This window comes from Podarcis liolepis, assembly GCF_965112155.1.
Source record: "Podarcis liolepis genome assembly, chromosome: Z".
Taxonomy (NCBI): Eukaryota; Metazoa; Chordata; class Lepidosauria; order Squamata; family Lacertidae; genus Podarcis; species Podarcis liolepis.
Genome location: NC_139570.1, coordinates 2,128,138 through 2,151,449, shown reverse-complemented (window position 1 = coordinate 2,151,449; position 23,312 = coordinate 2,128,138). Strand labels below are relative to the sequence as shown.

Below are 23,312 nucleotides of genomic sequence, written 5' to 3'. Positions count from 1 at the left end.
ATGACTAAGCTGCTTCTGGCGAACCAGAGCAGCGCATGGAAACGCCGTTTACCTTCCTGCCAGAGTGGTACCTATTTATCTACTTGCACTTGGACCATCCATCTGGGCTTAGCAAATTGGGGCACCTTTCAATAACTGAAAGGAAATAAGCTTCAAGAATTTCATAATCACATACCACAACATAATCAGGCATGAATCATCACGGTCAATTGTTTTACAAGAGCCATCAATATACAGAATCAAGTCAGGTTCGAAGAAAGAAATATCATTAAGATCTGGTGTGGCCGCGAATTGTGGAAGGAGACACAGCTGTGTTTGTTACTTTTACAGGAGCTATTAATATATAAATCAAGTCAGGGTTGGGGGGAAATAAGGAAATGAATATTCATGAAAGTTTCATGGAGGAAATTTTTCAATAGATCTAAAATTATTTTTAATTAGTTTTGCCTTTGGTTGGAAATATATATTGAATCTGGTTCCATTGAATAAACTTGCACAGCATAAGAAACAGCAAGGTTAGTTTTATAGAATGCAACTTTTCATTCCAAATAGTTAATACATTGCTGCATCAGAAACAACAAAATTTTATTCATGATCATCTTCTAAGAGAAAATCCAAAAATGGACAAAGCAATGAAAGCATTTTTACATTTATTATTTCAAAGCACACCTGCTACTTATTGTGAGAGCAAAACAACCCTCAAAATCCATTGCTTTAAAACAACATGCTAAGACAAGCAGGGCAGAAGTGGATGGAAAGAATATAACTAGAAGTGGATGGAAAGAATATAACTAAACCTAATGAGATTAGAAATTGCTTTTTGAGTTATTTTAAAAAACTCTACGCTCAAGGACCACAAAATGAAGAAGATATAGATAAATTCCTTGATAAATATGGATTACAAAAAATCTCTCATCAAAGTAAGATGGATCTGAATCAGAGAATAACAGAACAAGAGATAGAGGCCGCCATTCAGAATATGCAACTGGGCAAATCTCCAGGACCAGATGGACTGACTTCCAGGTATTACAAATCTTTGAAGGAGTGGTTGGCTCAACCATTGAAAGAAGTCTGTAATGAGATTTTAGAGGGAAAAAAGGCACCTGAATCGTGGAAAGAAGCGTATATCTCACTCATACCAAAGACAGAGACTGAAAAGACTCAATTGAAGAACTACCGCCCAATATCATTACTTAATGTGGATTTCAATTTTTTTGCAGACATTTTGGCAAAAAGATTTAAAAAAGTGTTGATGGAAAAGATTCATAAGAACCAAGCAGGCTTTCTCCCAAAAAGGCACCTAGCAGACAATGTAAGGAACATAATAGATATTTTGGAAAAGTTAGAGGTGGATATAAACTCTAAAGCAGTGTTGATTTTCGTGGACGCGGAGAAAGCCTTTGACAATATTTCTTGGAGTTTTATGAAAAAGAATCTTCATGGGATGGGGGTAGGCCAAGGTTTTGAGAATGGTATGGGTGCAATATATTCTGAACAAAAAGCTAAGCTGATTGTAAATAATGTAATAACTGAGGAACTTAAGATAGAAAAAGGAACACGACAGGGGTGCCCAATTTCCCCATTGCTTTTTATCTCGGTTCTGGAGGTGTTGCTGAATATGATCAGAAATGACCAGCAGGTCAAAGGTGTACAGGTCGGAGCTAAACATTACAAGTTAAGAGCATTTGCAGATGACTTAGTATTGACCCTGCAAGAGCCAAACACTAGTACGAAAAAGGTGTTAGAAATAATCCAACAGTTTGGCCAGGTAGCCGGATTTAAATTGAATAAACAAAAAACTAAAGTTTTAGGAAAAAATTTAACAGATATGGAGAAGGAGAATTTTCAAGAGGAGACAGGGTTGACGGTGGTTAAGAAGGTGAAATATCTAGGGGTTTATCTGACATCTAAAAACTTGAATTTGTATAAGGATAACTATGAAAAATGTTGGTCAGAAATTAAAAAAGATCTAGAAATATGGTCAAATTTGAAATTGTCAATGTTAGGCCGAATTGCAGTGATTAAGATGAATGTATTGCCTAGAATGTTATTTTTGTTTCAAACCTTGCAGATTCTTGACAAGATGGAATGTTTTAAGAGGTGGCAGAAAGATATCTCGAAATTTGTCTGGCAGGGCAAAAAGCCCAGAATTAAATTTAAAATATTGACAGATGCTAAAGAAAGAGGGGGATTTGCCCTGCCGGACTTAAAATTGTACTATGAAGCAGCAGCGTTTTGCTGGCTATAAGAGTGGATGCTCCTCGAGAACACAGACGTTTTGGATTTGGAAGGTTTCAATAATGCATTTGGTTGGCACACATATTTATGGTACGATAAAATAAAGCTGCATAGGGCCTTTAAAAACCACATTGTCAGAAAAGCATTGTTTAATGTTTGGATAAGATATAAAGATCTGTTGGAAAACAAAACCCCTAGATGGGTGTCTCCCGTGGAGGCTAAAGCAGTGAAGAAACTCAATATGGAGGTCGGATGGCCGAAGTATTGGGAAATTTTGGAACAAGAAGGAGATAAATTGAAGTTAAAGAGTCATGAGAAACTGAAACCTAAAGTACGAGACTGGCTCCATTATTATCAAATAATGGAGATGTATAAACAAGATAGGAAAATCGGCTTCCAGGTGGAGAAATCAAAATTAGAAACTGAATTGTTAGAACCCAATACCAAAATTTTATCGAGAATGTATAACTTGCTGCTGAAGTGGAATACACAAGATGAAACAGTTAAATCGGCCATGATTAAGTGGGCACAGGACATTGGTCATAACATTATGTTTGCTGACTGGGAATGGTTGTGGAACACCGGTATTAAATTTACGGCATGTAATGCCTTAAAGGAAAACATTATGAAAATGATCTATAGGTGGTACATGACCCCAGTCAAGCTAGCAAAAATTTACCATTTGCCTGATAATAAGTGTTGGAAATGTAAAGAGACTGAAGGTACTTTCTATCACCTTTGGTGGACATGCCCGAAGATTAAGGCTTTCTGGGAAATGATTTATAATGAAATGAAAAAGGTACTTAAATGTACTTTCCCTAAAAAACCAGAGGCCTTTCTCTTGGGCATTGTCGGCCAATTGGTGTCAAAGAGGGACAGAACTTTCTTTATGTATGCTACAACAGCAGCAAGAATACTCATCGCAAAGTATTGGAAGACACAAGATCTACCCACTCTGGAAGAATGGCAGATGAAAGTGATGGACTATATGACATCGGCTGAGATGACTGGCAGAATCCGTGATCAGGGAAAAGAGACGGCGGAAGAAGAATGGAGAAAATTTAAAAGCTACCTTAAGGACTACTATAAACTCGAGGAATGTTAGAATGTCGAGATTTTCAGGAAAAAAGGGATACAGTGATATAAGATCAGATTATAGAAAAGATTAAGATGACAGAGGTTGGAAAGGAATATTTAGAAGTTGCTAAAAAATTATGGATATTGGGATGCAGAAAGGGGGGGTATGGGGAAGTCCCGGAAAAGAGGTTTATGAAAAAATGTTATGAAACTATACGTGTTTGTATGTCTTTTTAAGTGTTTGTTTTGTTTTTAAAAAATTCTGTAAAACCAATAAAAATTTTATAAAAATAAAAAAAAAATCCATTGCTTTAAAACAACATGCTAAGACAAGCAGGGCAGGAATTTGTTTCTATAGAAAAGAAGCAGCAAATTTTTCACTTAGCAGTTTTTGAGAACTTGGTCACTGTCAAATGTTGAATGTTAATCCTAGCCAACATAGAGTTAACAAACAGCAAAAGTTTTCTTGTTGGCCTTTCAACACAAATACCAGCAGAAGAGCATTTCTTTTTTATAGATTAATGGTGAAAAGGTCAGGCAGGGAATGAGGAAAACAAACATTCTGGGCACTTACACCCCTTGGTACTCACTCAACTTTTCAGGCAGGGAATGAGGTTTTGATAGAACATGCATGCGTTTAGCAAACAGCTGGGGAAAGAGATTATAATGGTAATTATGATTATAATTTTCTCCATCAAGTTCCCCTTTTCTGAGCTGAGAAGGCCAGAAATAGTGTTGGAAGGGAATTAGAAAATGAGATTAAAGGGTAATATTAATCATATACATGAAATAGAATAGAAAGGAAAGCTACTCTGTTGCTATTACAGCTTTTTAAATTCCTAAATGGGAGTCAGGTGCCTGACTACTTCTCATTCTTTGTTTTTTCAGATGAGAGAGACTTTCCATTTTCTCTCCTTCTATACATTCTCCTTCCATTATGTGTGGCAGTCCTGACTATCATATTCCTCATACACCTGAAGAGGTAAGAGACTTATTAATGACTTCTGTTTGAGTGTGTTGTATATGGTATATCTATCTTCCAAAAAGCTCTGCTTTCATTTTAAAAGGTTCCTGGAATAGGGGTATGAAATAAGGGAGAATATGACCATTCTGGCATGGTGCAGTTTTGTGTGAATTTATTATGATTCTGATTTATATACTGTCCTTCATCATGGGATCTCAGGGTGGTTCCCAGAACAAAATACAGGATAAAAACAAGTAAATAATTTAAACAAAAGCCCTTCTTCCCACAGACACATTTAAAAGGCTGTAGAATATTAAATAAATCATGAGAACAATTCTGAAATACTGTTGAATGAGTTAAACAAAATTTGGTATCTAGAACCCCTTAATTCTTTTCTTTTTTAATGTTCTGAAGGATTAAAATGTTGATTCTTCCTACAATTCCTGAGCCTGGAAAGTTTCTGAAACAAATGTTTGAAGAGCACATTGAAGATCTTCAAGTGAGTACTGGCCACTCAATCCTAGTCTATCTAAGGCCAATCTAATGTGTGAGTGAGAAGCACAAGCTCAGAATGACACACACACACACACACTCTTTTAATGGTGTGGCAGATGGTTCTAGATTCTCCTTGAAATAACTTAATCAGAGTTGCCCGTAAGGAAGATTTATAGTACTTAAAATGTATTGGGTAACAGATTACTTTCTGAAGTCTCCTTCAATTTTATTTCCGTGTTGCTTTTTCTCCCTCCTAAAAAAAGACAACCATTTGATTCATTACATCAGTGTTTCCCAACCTTTTTCCGACCGTGGCCCCCTTCCAACCTTGTTTCCTTCCTGTGCCCCCTGCCCCGGATGTAGCGGGGGGCAGCTGCCCCCCATAAGAAAAAATCAATACAAATATGAGGTTCTGCCCCCCCTCAACAAAAATCCTGGCTATGCCCATGCCCCCCCCCGTCCTACAAGTAGAAAGGTAGCTATTTAAATGTTTTGTTTGTAAATAGAACATGTTTATAATTTTTATAATTTATACAAAATACAATAACATAAAACGATAGGAACATAATGAAATATTGTTGAAGCAGAAAAACATAGAATAATGGAGCTGCAAGGGACCCTGAGGGTCATCTAGTCCAGCCCCCTGCAACGTAGGAAACTCAGCTAAAGCGTCCATGACAGAGGCCACCCAACCTCTGCTTAGAAACCACCAAAGAAGGAGTGTCCAGAACCTTCCGGGGGAGATCCATCTTCAATGTATTATAAAAAGGTAAACAACACTTAATGTGACCCCAGTCATTTGACACAGAGGGGGAAACCTACAGATACAGTCCAAAAGGCGCACAGGGGAGAAGTTGAAAAAGCAAGTTGTTCTGATGGGCCTGGGACAAAAAGACAGTTGTAACTCAGAAGTCGAACAGAATCCGTTATGGAAGTCCGTTTGACTTCCAAAATGTTTGGAAACCAAGGCATGGCTTCCGATTGGCTGCAGGAAGCTTCTGCAACCAATTGGAAGGTACATCGGATGTTCAGGTTCCAAAGAATGTTCACAAACTGGAACATGAACTTCTGGGTTTGCGGCATTCGGGAGCTAAAATGTTTGACTTGCAAAGCGTTCGTCAACCAAGGTACGAGCGTATCTTGTCATCCGGAGGAGCCCTGGCTGCCTAGATAAAACACTATAGCCCCACACAACCTTACCTGGGAATAAGGCCCACTGAACTCAGTGTGGCTTTCTTCTGAGTAGACACTTAGTTATTTACTAGATGAAAGTCAGCAGCGCCAGATGACCCTGCTTGGCTAGACGCTGGGGTAGATTTCACCCGGTGGCTTGCAGAATCAGGCCGACGCTGCTGACGGGTCCTGCACCCCTTGGCAACATCCAAAGGCCCCAATCCACTAGGCGCTGGAACAGATTGCACCATGCTGCTCCTTGCAGAGTGAGGCCCAGGCTGCCACTAGGCCCAACACTGGGGGCAGCAATAAGCAGCTCCGGCTCACCCAGCCCTACCCATTGTCACACAACCACCACACTTACCTGACCTGGGGGTTCTGGATCATGGGCTCTACATGTCAAAATGGGAGCCTCAGCAATCGCTCTCTCCCACCGGAAACAAACCAGGACTGCTCCAAGAAAACACACATGGCAAAAAAGGAGCACTAGGCCCTGGTGGACTGCCCCCTTACCCACTTCTGATTGGCCAAGCAGATAGCCAGCCAAACAGGATTTTAAAGAAATAACTATAATGGTTTCCCCCCTTCACTTCTCACTTCCCTCTGTGGCCCCCTAGCCTCGTGCTGTGACATGACCCCCCCCATTTGCGTGATTTTCACCTGTGGCCCCATTGGAATGTCCTGGGGCCCCCAGGGGGCCATATAGCCCCCGGTTGGGAAACACTGCATTAAATTGTTTTAAGAGACTGCTATTTCTCTTTTGTCTCCAGAAACCTCCCCCCGAAGACCCAATCAAGGATGAGCAAACCCATTTGTTGGTATTCATACAGCCTTCTTGTAATGAGAACTGAGGAAACGAGGGGACTGTCTACATCAGATGACTCTTGAATGTAAACCAGAGGTCTTTGGGGCAGGGACTGATGCTTCTAGATGCTGGAGAATTTCTTGGCAATGCCCTGCTGCAGACAACATTTCTTCCCAGGCATCATTTGACTAATCTGTGTTACACCACTTGGAGATTAAAGCATTATCAATATATATATATATATATATATATATATATATATATATATATATATGTGTGTGTGTGTGTGTGTGTGTACGTACACACACACACACACACACACACACACACACACACACACAACAACAACAACTTGTTGGACCAACCAGGCAACAGGAATCAAATGGCCTTCCTCACTTGACGATGTTTTCAACCGAAAACTGTGAAGATAAAAAATCTTACACTGGCATTTGTGAAGCAGCTTCAGTTCTGAAGGACTTCTTTCTATCAGGTGTTTTGATTTTTTTGCTTTCTTTCTTTCTTTCTTTCTTTCTTTCTTTCTTTCTTTCTTTTTTTTTTTTGACACTTGAACAGCAGGAATGTTCACAACAAATCTTGCAAGGCTTGTCTTTTTGTCTAGTCAAACTTTGTTCTAGTGAGCTTCTCCAAGCTAAACCAAAAGCTACTTATGTCCCTTCCACTGTGGCTAGGAGAGAACTTAGTGGAATGACTCGGTTGGTGATGCTTGCTTTCATTCTTGGCTCAGGGCTTGATGCCTTGCTTTTGGAGTCTTAGCTTGCCTGTCGTGTTTGTCAAAAGCATGTCATGGTAGAAGACTTGCAAACGGTTTATGAATGCAAAGGCCCACACAACTCCTTTTACAACAAATGCACAACCCAAAGGACTGAGCCCTCTGACGTTATGCTGGCCAAAATCGTGTCAAGGACTTCCTGTAGCATCTTTGAATTGATGCTTTGAATAGTCCTTTTGTTGCAAACTGTTAGACAAGTTCAAGGGACCTTTTTGCCCAAGCATTGTAAACTTTGGAATATTTGTGTGCTCTGGTTTTGTTTTTTTAATAAAGATCTATTTATATAAAGAATGAATAAATACATTTTTTTAATAGATTGGTGTCTCTGTTGCTTAAAAAACCCTGTTTTCTGTGTCCCTGCAAGTTTGTGGAATTTTATTTTTCTTGGCTGTTTATTGCCTCCTGACTCTGCCCATGAAGTGTTAACAAAGCAGCCTCCCCGCCTGCCTCTTTGGCCCAGATACTTGCGCTTGGTAGTTTGATTAACTCATTGTTCAGTGACTGATCTATCTATTCCTCTGTTTGCCAGTGGATCTGACTATTAAGAGAAATTTGGGCAGATATTTATATAAAATACCCTGCATTCTCATTTCAACAAATTCACAAGGCAGTTTATTTGCTATATATTTTTGAAAGTAGGTTCTCCCTTTGGGTTTCTATAGGTTTGGACACCTTGAGATATTGTCACCAAACTTGGCATGAAGGTTCCCAAGATGGAAGCGGTGATCTTGTTCAACATTTTCAAGATGGTGGACTGAAGCGTCACTTTCACATTACTTCACCCATTGTTGACAAAGGTTTGGCTGCCTTTCAAGTAGGGCTGGGCGATATCTGGTTTACAGCATCATGATATATCACCAGCTAAACACTGTGGTATACCAATACATCACAATGTCTGAAATAAGGATGGCGCTTTGTATATTGGCTGGCTTCACGGTTTTTCCTGCATTGTGATTTTTGCCGGCACCTGTTCTTGTGATTTGCTGCCCCCTGCAGGAGACAGGGGAGAGCTGAGCCAGCAGAGTCAACAGGGGCTGCATTGTAAGTGCCAACTCCAAGGGGGCATGGGTGCTTGGGCACCCACAATAATATAATTGTGGGGGCTGGGCACCCACAAATCAAATGAAAAAAGCCAGCAGGTGGCAGTGACATTGCCTCCAAGAGAGAAGCAGTAAGGCTCCAACCTCTGCAGCAAGGCATACTTTTCCAGGGGGTGGGGCTCGAACCCAGAGGCTGTCTCTGTTTTTGTGTCTGAGCCCCTCCAGCAGAAAAGGGTGCTTTGTTCGCTGTAGATAGGAGGAAGAGGAGCTGCCGCCAGCCGCCACAACGCAGTGTGCAATGTCACATGTCTGCATGGGGGCACCTGCAATCCTGAGGATGAATTGTAGCCCTGGGCTGCAGGAATCGAGAGAAGCATTGGCTAGCTTCATGTTTTTCCCCAAATTGCAATTTGGCATAGCGCGTGCACAAACATCTTGATTTGTGATATTTTGCCAGGTCAAAAATTATGAAACTGATATCACGATATGGACTTTAAACTGGATATATATTGAGATACAGTGGTACCTTGGGTTAAGAACTTAATTCGTTCTGGAGGTCTGTTCTTAACCTGAAACTGTCCTGAAGCAGAGTTCTTAGCCCCAGGTACTATTTCTGAGCTAGCGGAGTCTGTAACCTGAAGCGTATGTAACCTGAAGTGTCTGTAACCCGAGGTACCCGAGGTATTGTCCAGCCCTACTCTCAAGATATCATCACCTAACTCGACATTAGGATTCCCGAGGTGAGGTTCTTATCAGTATTCATCAACTAATTCTGTCAGCACAATGATTTCTGCTTGTGCAACAGAACTTTCCCCAGTTATTCTCCCCATTTGTGCCTTGCAACTCTTAAGAAGCTGCTTAAACAGAAGGTGCACATCCCTTCCCAAAGTGCACATTAAGAAGCATGGTTATGCAGGGCAGTCCCTTTAACAAGAGATAAACTGACACACTCCAAATTTCCTCATAGGTAAAAAAAAGAAAAGAAAGAAGTGTACTGGGCTATACACTTCTTTCCTGCACCATAATGCCAAGTGCAAAGATCAGCTAGACATGAGAACCAAAGGTTAAAATAACTCTGTATCAGTGGGCCTGTGTCTCATGTACTTCTAGGGACAGATGTTCAAGTGCGTGTCTGTTGCCAAGTGCCATATTGGCCTAGTGAAATTATCCATGTTTTCACTTGTCTGCCCAGCCAATTCATCTCTCTGCTGTTTTGTTTCATTTTAGTCTACCAAATACAGTAACTGCACGCCATGCTAATGGCAGTTTTGGGTGGTGATATAAACCAGTTGCTTGGGTCCCCAGACAATAGATGAGTTATAAATGTTTGATGCTATTTTGAAATCCCTTGGAGTTGCTTATGCTTTGCCATAACAGCAGGGGATATTTCATGGTGCTGCTCTTCATTAAAATAAATATTTGGCTACTTGTAGGGTTTAGACGGGTGCAGCACCATAAGAGCAAATAGCAAAAGGCAGCAATGTGTGTATATTCAGAGTGTAAGTTGACAGTTTGCATACTGCACTGCAGATATAGTGGTTATCCCTCAATTAGGGACATGGGTGGTGCAGTGGTCTAAACCACTGAGCCTCTTGGGCTTGCCAATCAGAAGATCGGCGGTTCAAATCCCCGCAAAGGGCTGAGCTCCTGTTGCTCTGTCCCAGCTCCTGCCAACCTGGCAGTTCGAAAGCACGTCAGTGCAAGTAGATAAATAGGTACTGCTGCGGCGGGAAGGTAAACCGTGTTTCCGTGCACTCTGACATCCGTCACGGTGTTCCATTGCACCAGAAGTGGTTTAGTCATGCTGGCCACATGACCTGGAAATCTGTCTGTGGACAAATGCCAGCTCCCTTGGCCTGAAAGCGAGATGAGCACAGCAACCCAATAGTTGCCTTTGACTGGACTTAACCACCCAGGGGTCCTTTACCTTTACCTAGCTTTCTTTTTACCTTTTTATCCCTCAATTATTTTCACTATCCATATCAGTCATTCTTTTTTTAGGAACCATTTACAGTAATTAAATTGGAATTGGACACATCACCTCTCTTTAGTTTTATAATTATCATGCTAGGTAGCTTCCAAAACCCCTTCATGGATCACTGCCTTGCCGTGGCGAAGGGGCTTGAATAACTCAGAGAAGCTATGAGCTATGCCGTGCAGGGCCACCCAAGATGGACAGGTCACAGTGGAGAGTTTTGACCAAACGTGATCCACCTGGAGTAGGAACCGGCAAGCCACTCCAGTATCCCTGCCAAGAAAACTCCATGGACAAAGACAACAGGCATATAAAAGTTATGACGCTGGAAGATGAGCCCCTCAGGTTGGAAGGCGTCCAACATGCTACTGAGGAAGAGCGGAGGACAAGTACAAGTAGATCCAGAGCTGATGAAGCGGCTGGGCCAAAGCCGAAAGGACGCTCAGTTGTGGATATGCATGGAAGCGAAAGGAAAGTCCAATGCTGTAAAGAAAAATATTGCATAGGAACCTGGAATGTAAGAACCATGAACCTGGGTAAGTTGGATGTGGTCAAAAATGAGATGGCAAGAATAAATATTGACATCCTGGGCATCAGTGAACTAAAATGGATGGGAATGGGCGAATTCAGTTCGGATGACCATCACATCTACTACTGTGGGCAAGAATCCCGTAAAAGAAATGGAGTGGCCCTCATAGTCAACAAAAGAGTGGCAAAAGCTGTACTGGGGTGCAATCTCAAAAATGATAGAATGATCTTGATACGAATCCAAGGCAGACCTTTTAACATCACAGTAATCCAAGTTTATGCACCAACTACTGGTGCTGAAGAAACTGAAATTGACCAATTCTATGAAGACTTACAACACCTTATAGAAGTGACACCAAAGAAGGATGTTCTTCTCATTACTGGAATGCTAAAGTAGGGAATCAAGAGATAAAAGGAACAACTGGCAAGTTTGGCCTTGGAGATCAAAACGAAGCAGGGCAAAGGCTAATAGAGTTCTGTCAAGAGAACAAGCTGGTCATCACAAACACGCTTTTCCAACCACACAAGAGACGACTCTACACATGGACATCACCAGATGGGCAGCATTGAAATCAGATTGATTATATTCTCTGCAGCCAAAGATGGAGAAGCTCTATACAGTCAGCAAAAACAAGACCTGGAGCTGACTGTGGCTCACATCATCAGCTTCTTATAGCAAAATTCTAGCTTAAACTGAAGAAAGTAGGAAAAGCCACTGGGCCGGTAAGATACAATCTAAATCAAATCCCTTATGAATACACAGTAGAAGTGAGGAACAGGTTTAAGGATTTAGATTTGCTGGACAGAGTGCCTGAAGAACTATGGATGGAGGCTTGCAACATTATACAGGAGGCAGCAACGAAAACCATCCCAATGAAAAGGAAATGCAAGAAAGCAAAGTGGCTGTCCAACGAATCCTTACAAATAGCGGGGGAGAGAAGGCAAGCGAAATGCGATGGAGATAGTGAAAGATACAGAAAATTGAATGCAGATTTCCAAAAAATAGCAAGGAGAGACAAGAAGGCCTTCTTAAACGAGCAATGCAAAGAAATAGAGGAAAACAACAGAATGGGAAGAACCACAGATCTGTTCAATAAAATTGGATATATGAAAGGAACATTTCATACAAAGATTACCATAATAAAGGACAAAAGTGGTAAGGACCTAACAGAAGCAGAAGACATCAAGAAGAGGTGGCAAGAATACACAGAGGAATTATACCAGAAAGATATGGATGTCTCGTACACCCTAGGTAGTGTGGTTGCTAACCTTGAGCCAGACATCTTGGAGAGTGAAGTCAAATGGGCCTTAGAAAGCACTGCTAATAACAAGGCCAGTGGAAGTGATGGTATTCCAGCTGAACTATTTAAAATTTTAAAAGATGATGCTGTTAAGGTGCTACACTCAATATGCCAGCAAGTTTGGAAAACTCAGCAGTGGCCAGAGGATGGGAGAAGATCAGTCTACTTCCCAATCCCAAAGAAGGGCAGTGCCAAAGAATGCTACAACTACCTCACAATTGCATTCATTTCACATGCTAGCAAGGTTATGCTTAAAATTCTACAAGGCAGGCCTAAGCAGCATGTGGACCGAGAACTCTTAGAAGTGCAAGCTGGATTGAGAAGGGGCAGAGGAACCAGAGACCAAATTGAAAACATGCGCTGGATTATGAAAAAAAACTAGAGAGTTCCAGAAAAACATCTACTTCTGCTTCATTGACTATGCAAAAGCCTTTGATTGTGTCGACCACAGCAAACTATGGCAAGTTCTTAAAGAAATGGGAGTGCCTGATCACCTCATCTGTCTCCTGAGAAATCTCTATGTGGGACAAGAAGCTACAGTTAGAACTGGATATGGAACAACTGATTGGTTCAAAATTGGGAAAGGAGTACAAGAAGGCTGTATATTGTCTCCCTGCTTATTTAACTTATATGCAGAATTCATCATGCGAAAGGTGGGCTGGATGAATCCCAAACCGGAACTAAGATTGCCAGAAGAAATATCAACAACCTCAGATATGCAGATGACACAACCTTGATGGCAGAAAGTGAGGAGGAATTAAAGAACCTTTTAATGAGGGTGAATGAGGAAAGCGCAAAATATGGTTTGAAGCTCAACATCAAAAAAATGAAGATCATGGCCACTGGTCCCATCACCTCCTGGCAAATAGAAGGGGAAGAAATGGAGGCAGTGAGAGGTTTTACTTTCTTAGGCTCCATGATCACTGCATATGGTGGCAGCAGCCATGAAATTAAGAGACGCCTGCCGGATTTCCACTGATCGGGAGGAATCCGCTTCGTGGGAATTAGGGTCTGGACCGCCACGGTGAGGCGGAGAAAAGCAATGACAAACCTAGACAGCATCTCAAAAAGCAGAGACATCACCTTGCTGACAAAGGTCCATATAGTTAAAGCTATGGTTTTCCGAGTAGTGATGTATGGAAGTGAGAGCTGGACCAGAAAGAAGGCTGATTGCCGAAGAATGGATGCTTTTGAATTATGGTGCTGGAGGAGACTCTTGAGAGTCCCATGGACTGCAAGAAGATCAAACGTATCCATTCTGAAGGAAGTCAGCCCTGAGTGCTCACTGGAAGGGCAGATCCTGAAGCTGAGGCTCCAGTACTTTGACCACCTCATGAGAAGAGAAGACTCTCTGGGAAAGACCCTGATGTTGGGAAAGACCGAGGACACAAGGAGAAGGGGACGACAGAGGACGAGATGGTTGGACAGTGTTCTCGAAGCTACCAGCATGAGTTTGACCAAGCTGCGGGAGGCAGTGGAAGACAGGAGTGCCTGGCGTGCTCTGGTCCAGGGGGTCATGAAGAGTCGGACACGACTAAACGACTAAACAACAACAAAGCTTCCAAAAGCTACTTTATACAGTAATCCCCCAAGTCAGAAATAGGCAATTTGTTGCACATTGTTGTATAAAGATTAGACACCAGGGGGCAGAAGAGGCCCACTAAATATTGCCAGTTTCTTCCATCACATACTACAGTAATCAAGGAATTCTGATGTAGTAAATGTTAGTGCTCTTTCTTCATATTTTTATTGCAGTTGTGTGGTGCAGATACTGCTTGCATATACTTTCCCAAAGTCCACAAGCAATTTTCATGATGGCAGTTGGAGGCGGGTGGGGAGATTCTACTAGAAAGTGGAAAATGTGATTAGATCTAATAACTAGGTCTAATATTGGTTCTGATATTGATAGTGGATTGATTATACTTCTTAATTGCATCTTTCACTGGTTAATCTGATGTAAAATGGGGTTGAAAGCCAGACAAATGCCTTGCAGGACAGTCAAATGCAGAGCCTCAAACACTCAAGAATATGAGAGTTTTATTTCTTGAGTAGACACACGGAAGCTATGGAGTGAGAAAGACAAGAGGAAGCAAGGTGAGCCTATCAGAGCGCATGAGGCCCTAAGACAACAGAGGAACATTCTTCCCCAGCCCCTTCTTCTTAAGAGTGTGAAACAGCACCACCTATTTGAAGTGGGAGCAGAGGAGGAACCCCAAGACGTGTGTCAAGATGATTATACTTCCTGCTTCGCAACACGAGGCAGCCACTGTGCAAAATGTTTTGTAGAGTGAGTCAGAAATGCAGCTGGAGGAAGCTGAAAGTGAAATGGAGGAGTGGAAGAGAGTTAAACTGTCATAAAAACAAAATGACTTCTGAAGCAGGAAGCCCTGGGTGACTAAACTTGTCCTGCATGTAAACAGTTCCGTGCCATGATGATGGTGATGATGATGATGATAATAAAATTTTATTTATACCCCACCCTCCCCGGCCAGAGCCAAGCTCAGGGCAGCTAACACCCATAAATTGCAATAAAAATATAATAGGGGAGGAGGAAAAAACACAATTTAAAATACAGGTTAAAAATACAATTTAAAATGCAGCCTCATTTTAATAGTAGCCCATAGATCAAAACCATAAGGGGAGGGAAACATAAAGAGTCAGACTGAGTCCAAACCAAAGGCCAGGCAGAACAGCTCTGTCTTGCAGGCCCTGCGGAAAGATGTCAAGTCCTGCAGGGCCCTAGTCTCTTGTGAAAGAGCATTCCACCAAGTCTGGGCCAGTACTGAAAAGGCCATGGCCCTAGTTGAGACCAATCTAATCACCTCAAGGTCCTCTGTGCGGCATACCAGGAGAGGCGGTCCCGTAGGTACATGGGTCCTAGGCCGCATAGGGCTTTAAAGGTCAAAACCAGCACCTTAAACCTGACCCTGTACTCCACCAGCAGCCAGTGCAGTGGCTGAATGTGATCCCATGGCAAGGACCCCGTAAGGAGCCTTGCCGCGGCATTCTACACCCGCTGGAGTTTCTGGGTCAGCTTCAAGGGCAGCCCCGCGTAGAGCGAATTACAGTAGTCAAGCCTGGAGGTGACCATCGCATGGATCACTGTGGCCAAATCAGGGCGAGAATGGTAAGGGACCAACTGCTTAATATGGCGGAGATGGAAAAATGCCACTTTTGCTGTGGGTGCAACCTGCGCCTCCATGGAAAGGGAGGCATCGAAGGTTACACCCAAGCTCTTGACAGAAGGCGCTGTCACTAATTGAGCCCCCCGCAAAAGATGGGAGTTGGCCCCCCAACCCCATGTCATTCGGACCCAGCCAGAGGATCTCTGTCTTCGAAGGATTTAACTTCAACCGGCTCCCTCGCAGCCATCTAGCCACAGCTTCCAAGCATCTGGTCAGTGTGTCCGGGGCCGAGTCAGGGCAGCCATCCATCAACAGATAAAGCTGGGTGTCATCAGCATATTGATGACAACCCAGCCCAAATCTCCGGACAATCTGGTCAAGGGGATGTATAAAGATACTCAAAAGTATCGGGGAAAGGATTGCACCCTGCGAGACTCCACACACCAAGGAGTGCCACGGCAACAACTCCCTCCCTAGCGCCACCCTCTGTCCCTGACCCGAGATAAAGGAGCGCAGCCCTTGTTGAACTGTACCCTGAATCCCCAGGTCAGCAAGGTGGTGGTCCAAAAGTTTGTGATCAACCATGTTGGAGGCTGCTGACAGGTCTAAATCTCACAGACCTTGCACAAGGAGAAAAAAATAAAGCAGATGGTTAATTCAAAAATAATCTTCACCTTTAATTTCAAATTTGGTGATTCCCTGGCCCCGCCACCTTTCCAGAAAGAGGACTTTCAAAGGGTGCAACTTTTCCAGCAAGGAATTTCTGGCAGTCGTGCATCACCAAAGCTTCACACAATGTGCTGGGGAGGCACATGCACACACAGTGTTTCCCACAGACATTGACCCAGCAATACATTCCACTAAGGCAGGGATGAAGAACCTGTTCATCCCCAAGACATGAATTCCCTTTTGGGCAACCTTCTGGGAACCATGCGCCAGTGGTGGGCAGGGCCAGACACAAACTTTTTCAGAGTTTGAATATAAAGTTTACATTTATGCAAGATAGTAGTTTCTATACACAGTTGCACACCCCTGTATATCTTCCATCCAGGTAAGCAAGAGTCATCAGAGTTGAAGGACATGTTGCACCCCAGCAAAAAACCACTTGGTGTGCAAAGCTTGGCCTTTGAGGCTGTATGGCCAGGTAAAAAGGCCTGGTGAAGCTGCATTGGTCCCAAAGCCTGAGGCTGCCCAGCCTTGCACAAGGGTCACTTCTAGATGACCTGCATGTTAAGCATTCACTGCAATTGGTTTGCAGAGAGGTCACATGACAGCAGTTGTTTATTGAATATTGATTCCAATTTATTTTTACACCATCAGCTTACTACATTTTTTAGTGATAGCTGATCCATGGCCATTTGATGTACTTTGGGGACTATTAATTTGCTGGTGAAGATTTATCATTGAAACAGTTCATTATCCTGGAAGAACTGTAGTCTGCTGCTGTGCTTGGAGACCCTATTGCGATGTTTGCATCACCCATCATCTCACGTTTGTAGGATATTGACTGTGGAAAGGCATTTTGCCTCCATTTCAGTGATCTTTGACAGCAACTTGCCACTCCTACCATTCCTGTTCATGGAACATTTATTTGATTCTTATTAGTTTGTGACTCCATGCACATATTATATGTCTTCTGTTTATGAATTTTGAAACAGTATAGTGTTATAAAAATATTGTCAGTATATTATTAGCTGGTGTGTTGCTTGTTGTTCAGAGTGTCCCAATTTATTTTTGGCTGGGAGTTATATGATGCTGCAACTGTAATCCCACCACTTCCCTGTGCATTTTTTTGTATAACTTTCCTTACTTCAAAAAAAGTCCAGTTTGTTTATCTTCCTTCTGGTAGAGTTTGTTGTATAAGAGCACCCAATCCACTTAATGTAGTTGGATCCCACCTGCAAATCAATGACAGGCCTAAGTACAATAGGATTTCCTTCCTCATACTTGTGCTTAGTAACTTTACATCTGTTGCTTGGCCAGTTTTTCCTTCTTGGCCATCCGGTTGCAAACTTGCCCAGTGCAGAAAAGCTGCTTTGTCACTGTTTGCACCACGTACCACTGCCTTGGGTTTGCCAAGCAGCTCCTTGAAGTTCAGCCTTTGGTTTTGGGTTTTTGCTTTTTGGCTACAAATGCTGTTGCTGAGAGACAGAGCATAGAGCAAATGTTTTTTTTCAATGGCAACAGCTTTTATTCCTTCTCAGGCTGCAATCATGTGTTAATGTTGCTTTTTAAGGCAACGAGGCATGGCTAAGGCCCAAGAGGCAGGACCCACCATTGCCACCATGGCAAATAAGAAGTTTTAATACTGTTGATTTATGGTCAATAAGAATCACACCTGGGAGGGGCAGTTTCAGAGGACTTTGCTCCTGGGCTTAACCAGGTGTGTAAAGGAAGGAAATTCCAGACCTGTAGCTTTTGGCATCCATTCACTTGCTCAAATTCCTTTTAATGCTTTACTAAGAAAGCCACATGACCTGGAAGCTATATGCCGGCTCCCTTGGCCAATAAAGCGAGATGAGCACTGCAACTCCAGAGTCGGTCACGACTGGACCTAATGGTCAGGGGTCCCTTTACCTTTTATGAAAGATACATGAGCATGTCCTCCCTTGTATCTGGTCATGCTAATCATGCTAATCAATGACTTTGGTCATCAACTTTAAAGTATCTGGTGATAAGGAAAAATTCCGGGGTGAGAGACTACTCAACAGCACAGCTCGTCGGGGTGCAAGTCCCCTGAGGGTCCATGCGGTCAGTAAAAGAAGGAAGTTCCAGCCAAGTAATTTGGAGCAAAACAGCGGTCAGTAGACCATTAACTTTATAGTTACGCAACAGGTCCCCACAGGAGTAAGAACTCCGAGCATGGGGTAATATCAACTTTTAAAACTTCCCACAATATCCCAGAATACAGTTTGTACAGCATCACTGATACATCATCATTACATCACTGACATGTCACAAAAGGGATGGGGTAGACAGGGATTACACTAGTTCAACCTTGGCAAACATGCCCAGACATGTCTCTTAACACCTCTCAAGTACCTATTACCAAAGAGCAGTAGAACTCTTTACATATTCTTGTCCTGGGGCAAGTCTGGGGATGAGCTCTTGGGATTTTATGGTCAGTTATCAGTTCAGTGATTGCCACCTTTGGGTGAAGTGTTGTGTATGTGCCCTCACGCTTGAGAGATTATGGCAGGAGAGAAAGGTAAAGGAGTCCTTTCCTCTAACGCCAAAATGGCGTTGGAATGAAGAGAATCGGTCAAACTACTGATTTTATATGAATTTATAAAACTAGGTATCTTTCCTGAGCTGTCAAGTTGAAAAGATACATTGACATAATATTTGTAACATTGTAACAACTTTAACACGTCATTTCCATAACACTGCCACCTGTCATTTCCGTAACACTGGAAACTTTTGAAAACCTAGATTTTGGTTCACTGAAAACTTAATTGTCTTCAAGAGAGCTGTGGACCAGTTGCACATTCTGCTGGCTATCATGTGGCACTGAAATAAAATCTGATACGCATGTTCAGGGTATACTTCTGTCGTTCAAATTCAAATACTAGCTCAGCCACCTCCTAGTTTCAGATGAGGGAAGAAAAGGCAAGCTATATTACGATGTTGGAAGAAGAGCTGATTTGTTGGAGATCATTTTGACTCACCAGTTCTCAAGTAGGCATTTATCTCCTTGTTTATACAATAGATATAATGAGCTTTCATTTGGGCAGGATTGGAGCAGGTGTTTCTAGAGGTAAAATATCAACATTCAGGTCACCTTTGTAGTTTGGTGTCACCATCTGTGAACAGGGGTGAGAATTCCATCAATATTTTTTTTCACATTGAGTTTTTAATTAGGCATTTGGGGGAGAAACCCACTACTCCCTTGTAATTTCCCATTATACAAAAACTGTATCTGTTTTGTGTATAGCTGTTCTCCTGCCCTCAGTTATCAAACTTAATATAGTTAAAATTATATGTCTCAATTTTTATTGAAACAATTATTTTGGTAAAAGTGGCAAGCTTCTAAGTTGCAAAGAACTTCATGAAATAAAAAAGCTTCCTATGGTCTTCAGTGCTAAGTGACCCAGTAAAATATATTATATAGATCCTGAAACAACTTACTTAAACCCACTGCGGTACAAGCCTCCTGGCAATGAATAAACTGAACTGAGGTTTCAATTTGTGAAGCATATTTTTAAAGTCACCTAACAAAAATTAAATGTTTATCAGTTGGTTCTGTTGTGTAAATATTTCATGTCTAAATCATGCTTGCACAAAGTAGTCTCAGGCTGTAGGGGCTGCGAACAGACTTGGAATCTACTATTAATATATTGCATTTATGCCAAAATTTTATCCACATTCAGACCCTTTTGTAGTAAGTTCCATTGGCTGACTGCTGGATCATTTAAGAAAGGTTCGGAGACAATTTGCACATAATTTATTACTGTAAATACGTCTTTAAAGGCAGGTGAAAATTATGACTTGATTTCCTGGTCAGGCTTCTGGACTGTTAGTCACCATGGTGAATCATCATTCTGTAGTTAAATCCACCCTCTTTATCACCGATACTCAGAAGCAATTAGTGTTAGGTCTGCCACAGCTGAACAGTTTCAAGAAGCATTCAATGATAATCTAGTCTAACTTTCTGTAATCAGTTCTTGGACTTGAGCGATCTTTGACAGATCATAGAATTGTAAAGTTGGAAAGGACCTCAAGGGTCATCTAGTTGAATCCCCAGCAATGCAGGAATCACAGCTAAATAATCCCAGACAGATGGCCAACTTCTCTTTAAAGACATCAAATGAAAGGGAGTTCACCACCTTTTAAGGTAGTCTGTTCCCACTGTCAAACAGCTCATACCCTCAGAAAGTTCTTCTTAATATTTACTTGGAATCTCCTTTCTTGAAAATTGAAGCCATCAGTTCCAGTCCTACCCTTTGGAGTAGGAAAAATCAAGCTTGCGTCATCTTCTATGTGACAACCCATCAGGTATTTGACGATAGGCATCTTACCACCTCAGAGTCTTCTCAAAACACACAACTCCCTCAACTGTTCCTCATAAGGCTTGGTTTCCAGACCCTTGATCATCTTGGTTGCCCTTCTCTGCGTATGTTCTAGCTTGACAAGATCCTTCTTAAACTGTGGTGCCCAGAACTGGCACCCGCCCCCCCGCCCCACTTCGGAACAGCTTTCCGAAGTGGGGCGGCTGGGGCAGGTGTCCCCGCCCCCCCTCCCCACTTCGGAACAGCTTTCCGAAGTGGGGCGGCTGGGGCAGGTGTCCCCGCCCCCCCTTCGGAACAGCGTTTTAAAATGCTGGGGGTTGGGAGCGAAGCGCTGCCGACCCCCAGCATTTTAAAACCTTCCCGGGACACGGGGAGATTTTAAAATGCTGGGGGTCGGCAGCGCTTCGCTCCCGACCCCCTGCATTTTAAAACCTCCCCGGGACACAGGGAGATTTTAAAATGCTGGGGGTCGGCAGCGCTTCGCTCCCGACCCCCAGCATTTTAAAATCTCCCCGGGACAGGGGGAGATTTTAAAATGCTGGGGGTCGGCAGCTAACGCTTCGCTCCCGACCCCCTGCATTTTAAAATCTCCCCGGGACAGAGACTTCTCTGCTGTCCCTTGGAGATTTTAAAATGCTGGGGGTCGGCAGCGAACGCTTCGCTCCCGCCCGCCAGCATTTTAAGATCGCCCGGGGCAGGCGGGGGGGAGCAAAGACTTTTGCCCCCCGCCGGCCTTCAGAAGAGGTCCTCTTCTGAAGGCCGGCTGTGGGCGAAAGTCTTTGCTCTCGACCGCCAGCATTTCCCTATGGGCTTTCGTCTTGCGATGCAAGCCCATAGGGAAATTCGTCTTGCGAAGCGCCTCCAAAACAGAAAACCCTTTCGTCTTGCGGGTTTTCCGTCTTGCAAGGCATTCGTCTTGCGGGGTACCACTGTACTGTGATTTCTAAGATTATGAATTTCTCAAAAGAAGTCACGCCAAGCCAATTCATTTCTCTCTCTCCCTCTAGCGTTACAAGCTTCCTGGACCAGGGGAATACTATGGATGTCGTGTTTGTTGATTTCACTAAGACTTTCAACAAAGTCCCCTATTTTCCCTTGGAGAAGCTGATAAAATGGAGGCAGAGGAAGACAGGAGTGCCTGGCGTGCTCTGGTCCATGGGGTCACAAAGAGTTGGACACGACTAAACAACAACAATACATTGTTACTTTTAGGTGAATTTGTAGATGGTTGACTGACGAAGCCAAAAGGTGTTCACCAGAGGTTCTGCATAATCCTGGAAAAAAGTGACAAATGGATGCTCATCAAATTTCATAGAATCATAGAATCATAGAGTTGGAAGAGACCACAAGGGCCATCGAGTCCAACCCCCTGCCAAGCAGGAAACACCATCAGAGCACTCCTGACATATGGTTGTCAAGCCTCTGCTTAAAGACCTCCAAAGAAGGAGACTCCACCAAATTTGCGGGTGACATCAAACTGGGTGGGGTAGCTAATACCTCAGAAGATAGGATCAAGATTCAAGATAACCTTAACAGACTGGAGAACTGGGACCAAATTAACAAAATGAATTTCAATAGGGACAAATGTAAGGTTCTAAACTTAGGCAGGAATAATCCACTTGCACAAATACAGAGTGGAGTACAGCTGACTTGCCTTGTGAAAAGGATCTAGGGGTCTTTGTAGAGCACAAATGTAACATGAGTCAACAGTGTGATGCAGCAGCAAAATAAAGTTAATGGGGTTCTAGGTTGCATCAATAGAAGTCTAGTCCAGATCCAGTAATAGTCCTGCTTTATTCTGCCTTGGTCACCCAAAGCTGTTCCGAAGTGGGGAGGGGGGGCGGGGACACCTGCCCCAGCCGCCCCACTTCGGAAAGCTGTTCCGAAGTGGGGAGGGGGGGCGGGGACACCTGCCCCAGCCGCCCCACTTCGGAAAGCTGTTCCGAAGTGGGGCGGGGACACCTGCCCCAGCCGCCCCACTTCGGAAAGCTGTTCCGAAGTGGGGCGGGGGGCGGGAACACCTTCTGAAGGCGGGCAGGGGGCGAAAGTCTTTGTCCCCCCTGCCTGCCTTCCCAGGGGCTTTTAAATCGCCCCGGACAGCGGAGAAGTCCTCCGCTGTCCCAGGGTTTTTTAAAATGCTGGGGGTGGGAAGAAAAGCCCTTGTCCCCCCCCCCCCCCAGCCTTCAGAAGAGGTCCGGGGACAGACCTCTTAATTGATTTTCAATGCATTCCTATGGGAAACCGTGCATCGCAAGACGAAAAAACCGCAAGACGAAGAGACTTGCGGAACGAATTAATTTCGTCTTGCGAGGCACCACTGTATCCTTTTCTAAGCCATCATGCACCATTTCATTATCTGTTCAAAAACTTTTCTTAGTATCAACACCAAGTAGTTGCCAGGGTCTTCTCCCCACCCCCGATTTTTAAAGATGGGGACAACATTTGCCCGTCTTCAGTCCACAGAGACCTTATCTGTTTTCTAAGAATTCTCAATGATTATTTGCAGGGGCTCTGAGATTACATCTACAAGTTCTTTTAGTACCCTTGCATATAGTTAATCAGTTCCTAGAGGTTTAAATTCATTTAAAGTAGCTGGGTGTTCCCTTACCACCTATTTTCCTATCTTGGGCCGCAGCTCCCTGCCTGCATCATTTATTGTATTATCACCAAGTTGGGGACTGTTTTCCTTTCAGGTGAAGACAGAGGCAAAGCAGGTATTCAGTTCTTCTGCCTTTTCTCTGTCATCACTCAGCATTTCTCCAGCTTCTCAACACAGCAGACCTAATTCAGGC

At 43.1% G+C, this 23,312-nt stretch overlaps 1 protein-coding gene and 1 long non-coding RNA gene across 2 annotated transcripts in view; one reads left to right on the top strand and one right to left on the bottom strand.

Moving 5' to 3' along the window:
• IL13RA1 (interleukin 13 receptor subunit alpha 1) overlaps positions 1–6,998 on the top strand; it is a 37,569-nt gene extending 30,571 nt beyond the window's left edge. Inside the window, exons 8-10 of the mRNA XM_083486491.1 lie at positions 4,204–4,297; positions 4,694–4,778; positions 6,718–6,998. Of these exons, the coding sequence (XP_083342617.1) occupies positions 4,204–4,297; positions 4,694–4,778; positions 6,718–6,798 (260 nt within the window). The 3' untranslated portion in view covers positions 6,799–6,998. The remainder of the gene's footprint in view (positions 1–4,203; positions 4,298–4,693; positions 4,779–6,717) is intronic.
• LOC310698904 overlaps positions 1–7,851 on the bottom strand; it is a 400,562-nt gene extending 392,711 nt beyond the window's left edge. The window contains exons 1-2 of the long non-coding RNA XR_014521806.1: positions 7,316–7,851; positions 7,069–7,279 (exon numbers count right to left, since the gene is read on the bottom strand). This is a non-coding gene — a long non-coding RNA (uncharacterized lncRNA). The remainder of the gene's footprint in view (positions 1–7,068; positions 7,280–7,315) is intronic.
• Positions 7,852–23,312: the final 15,461 nt, after the last annotated feature.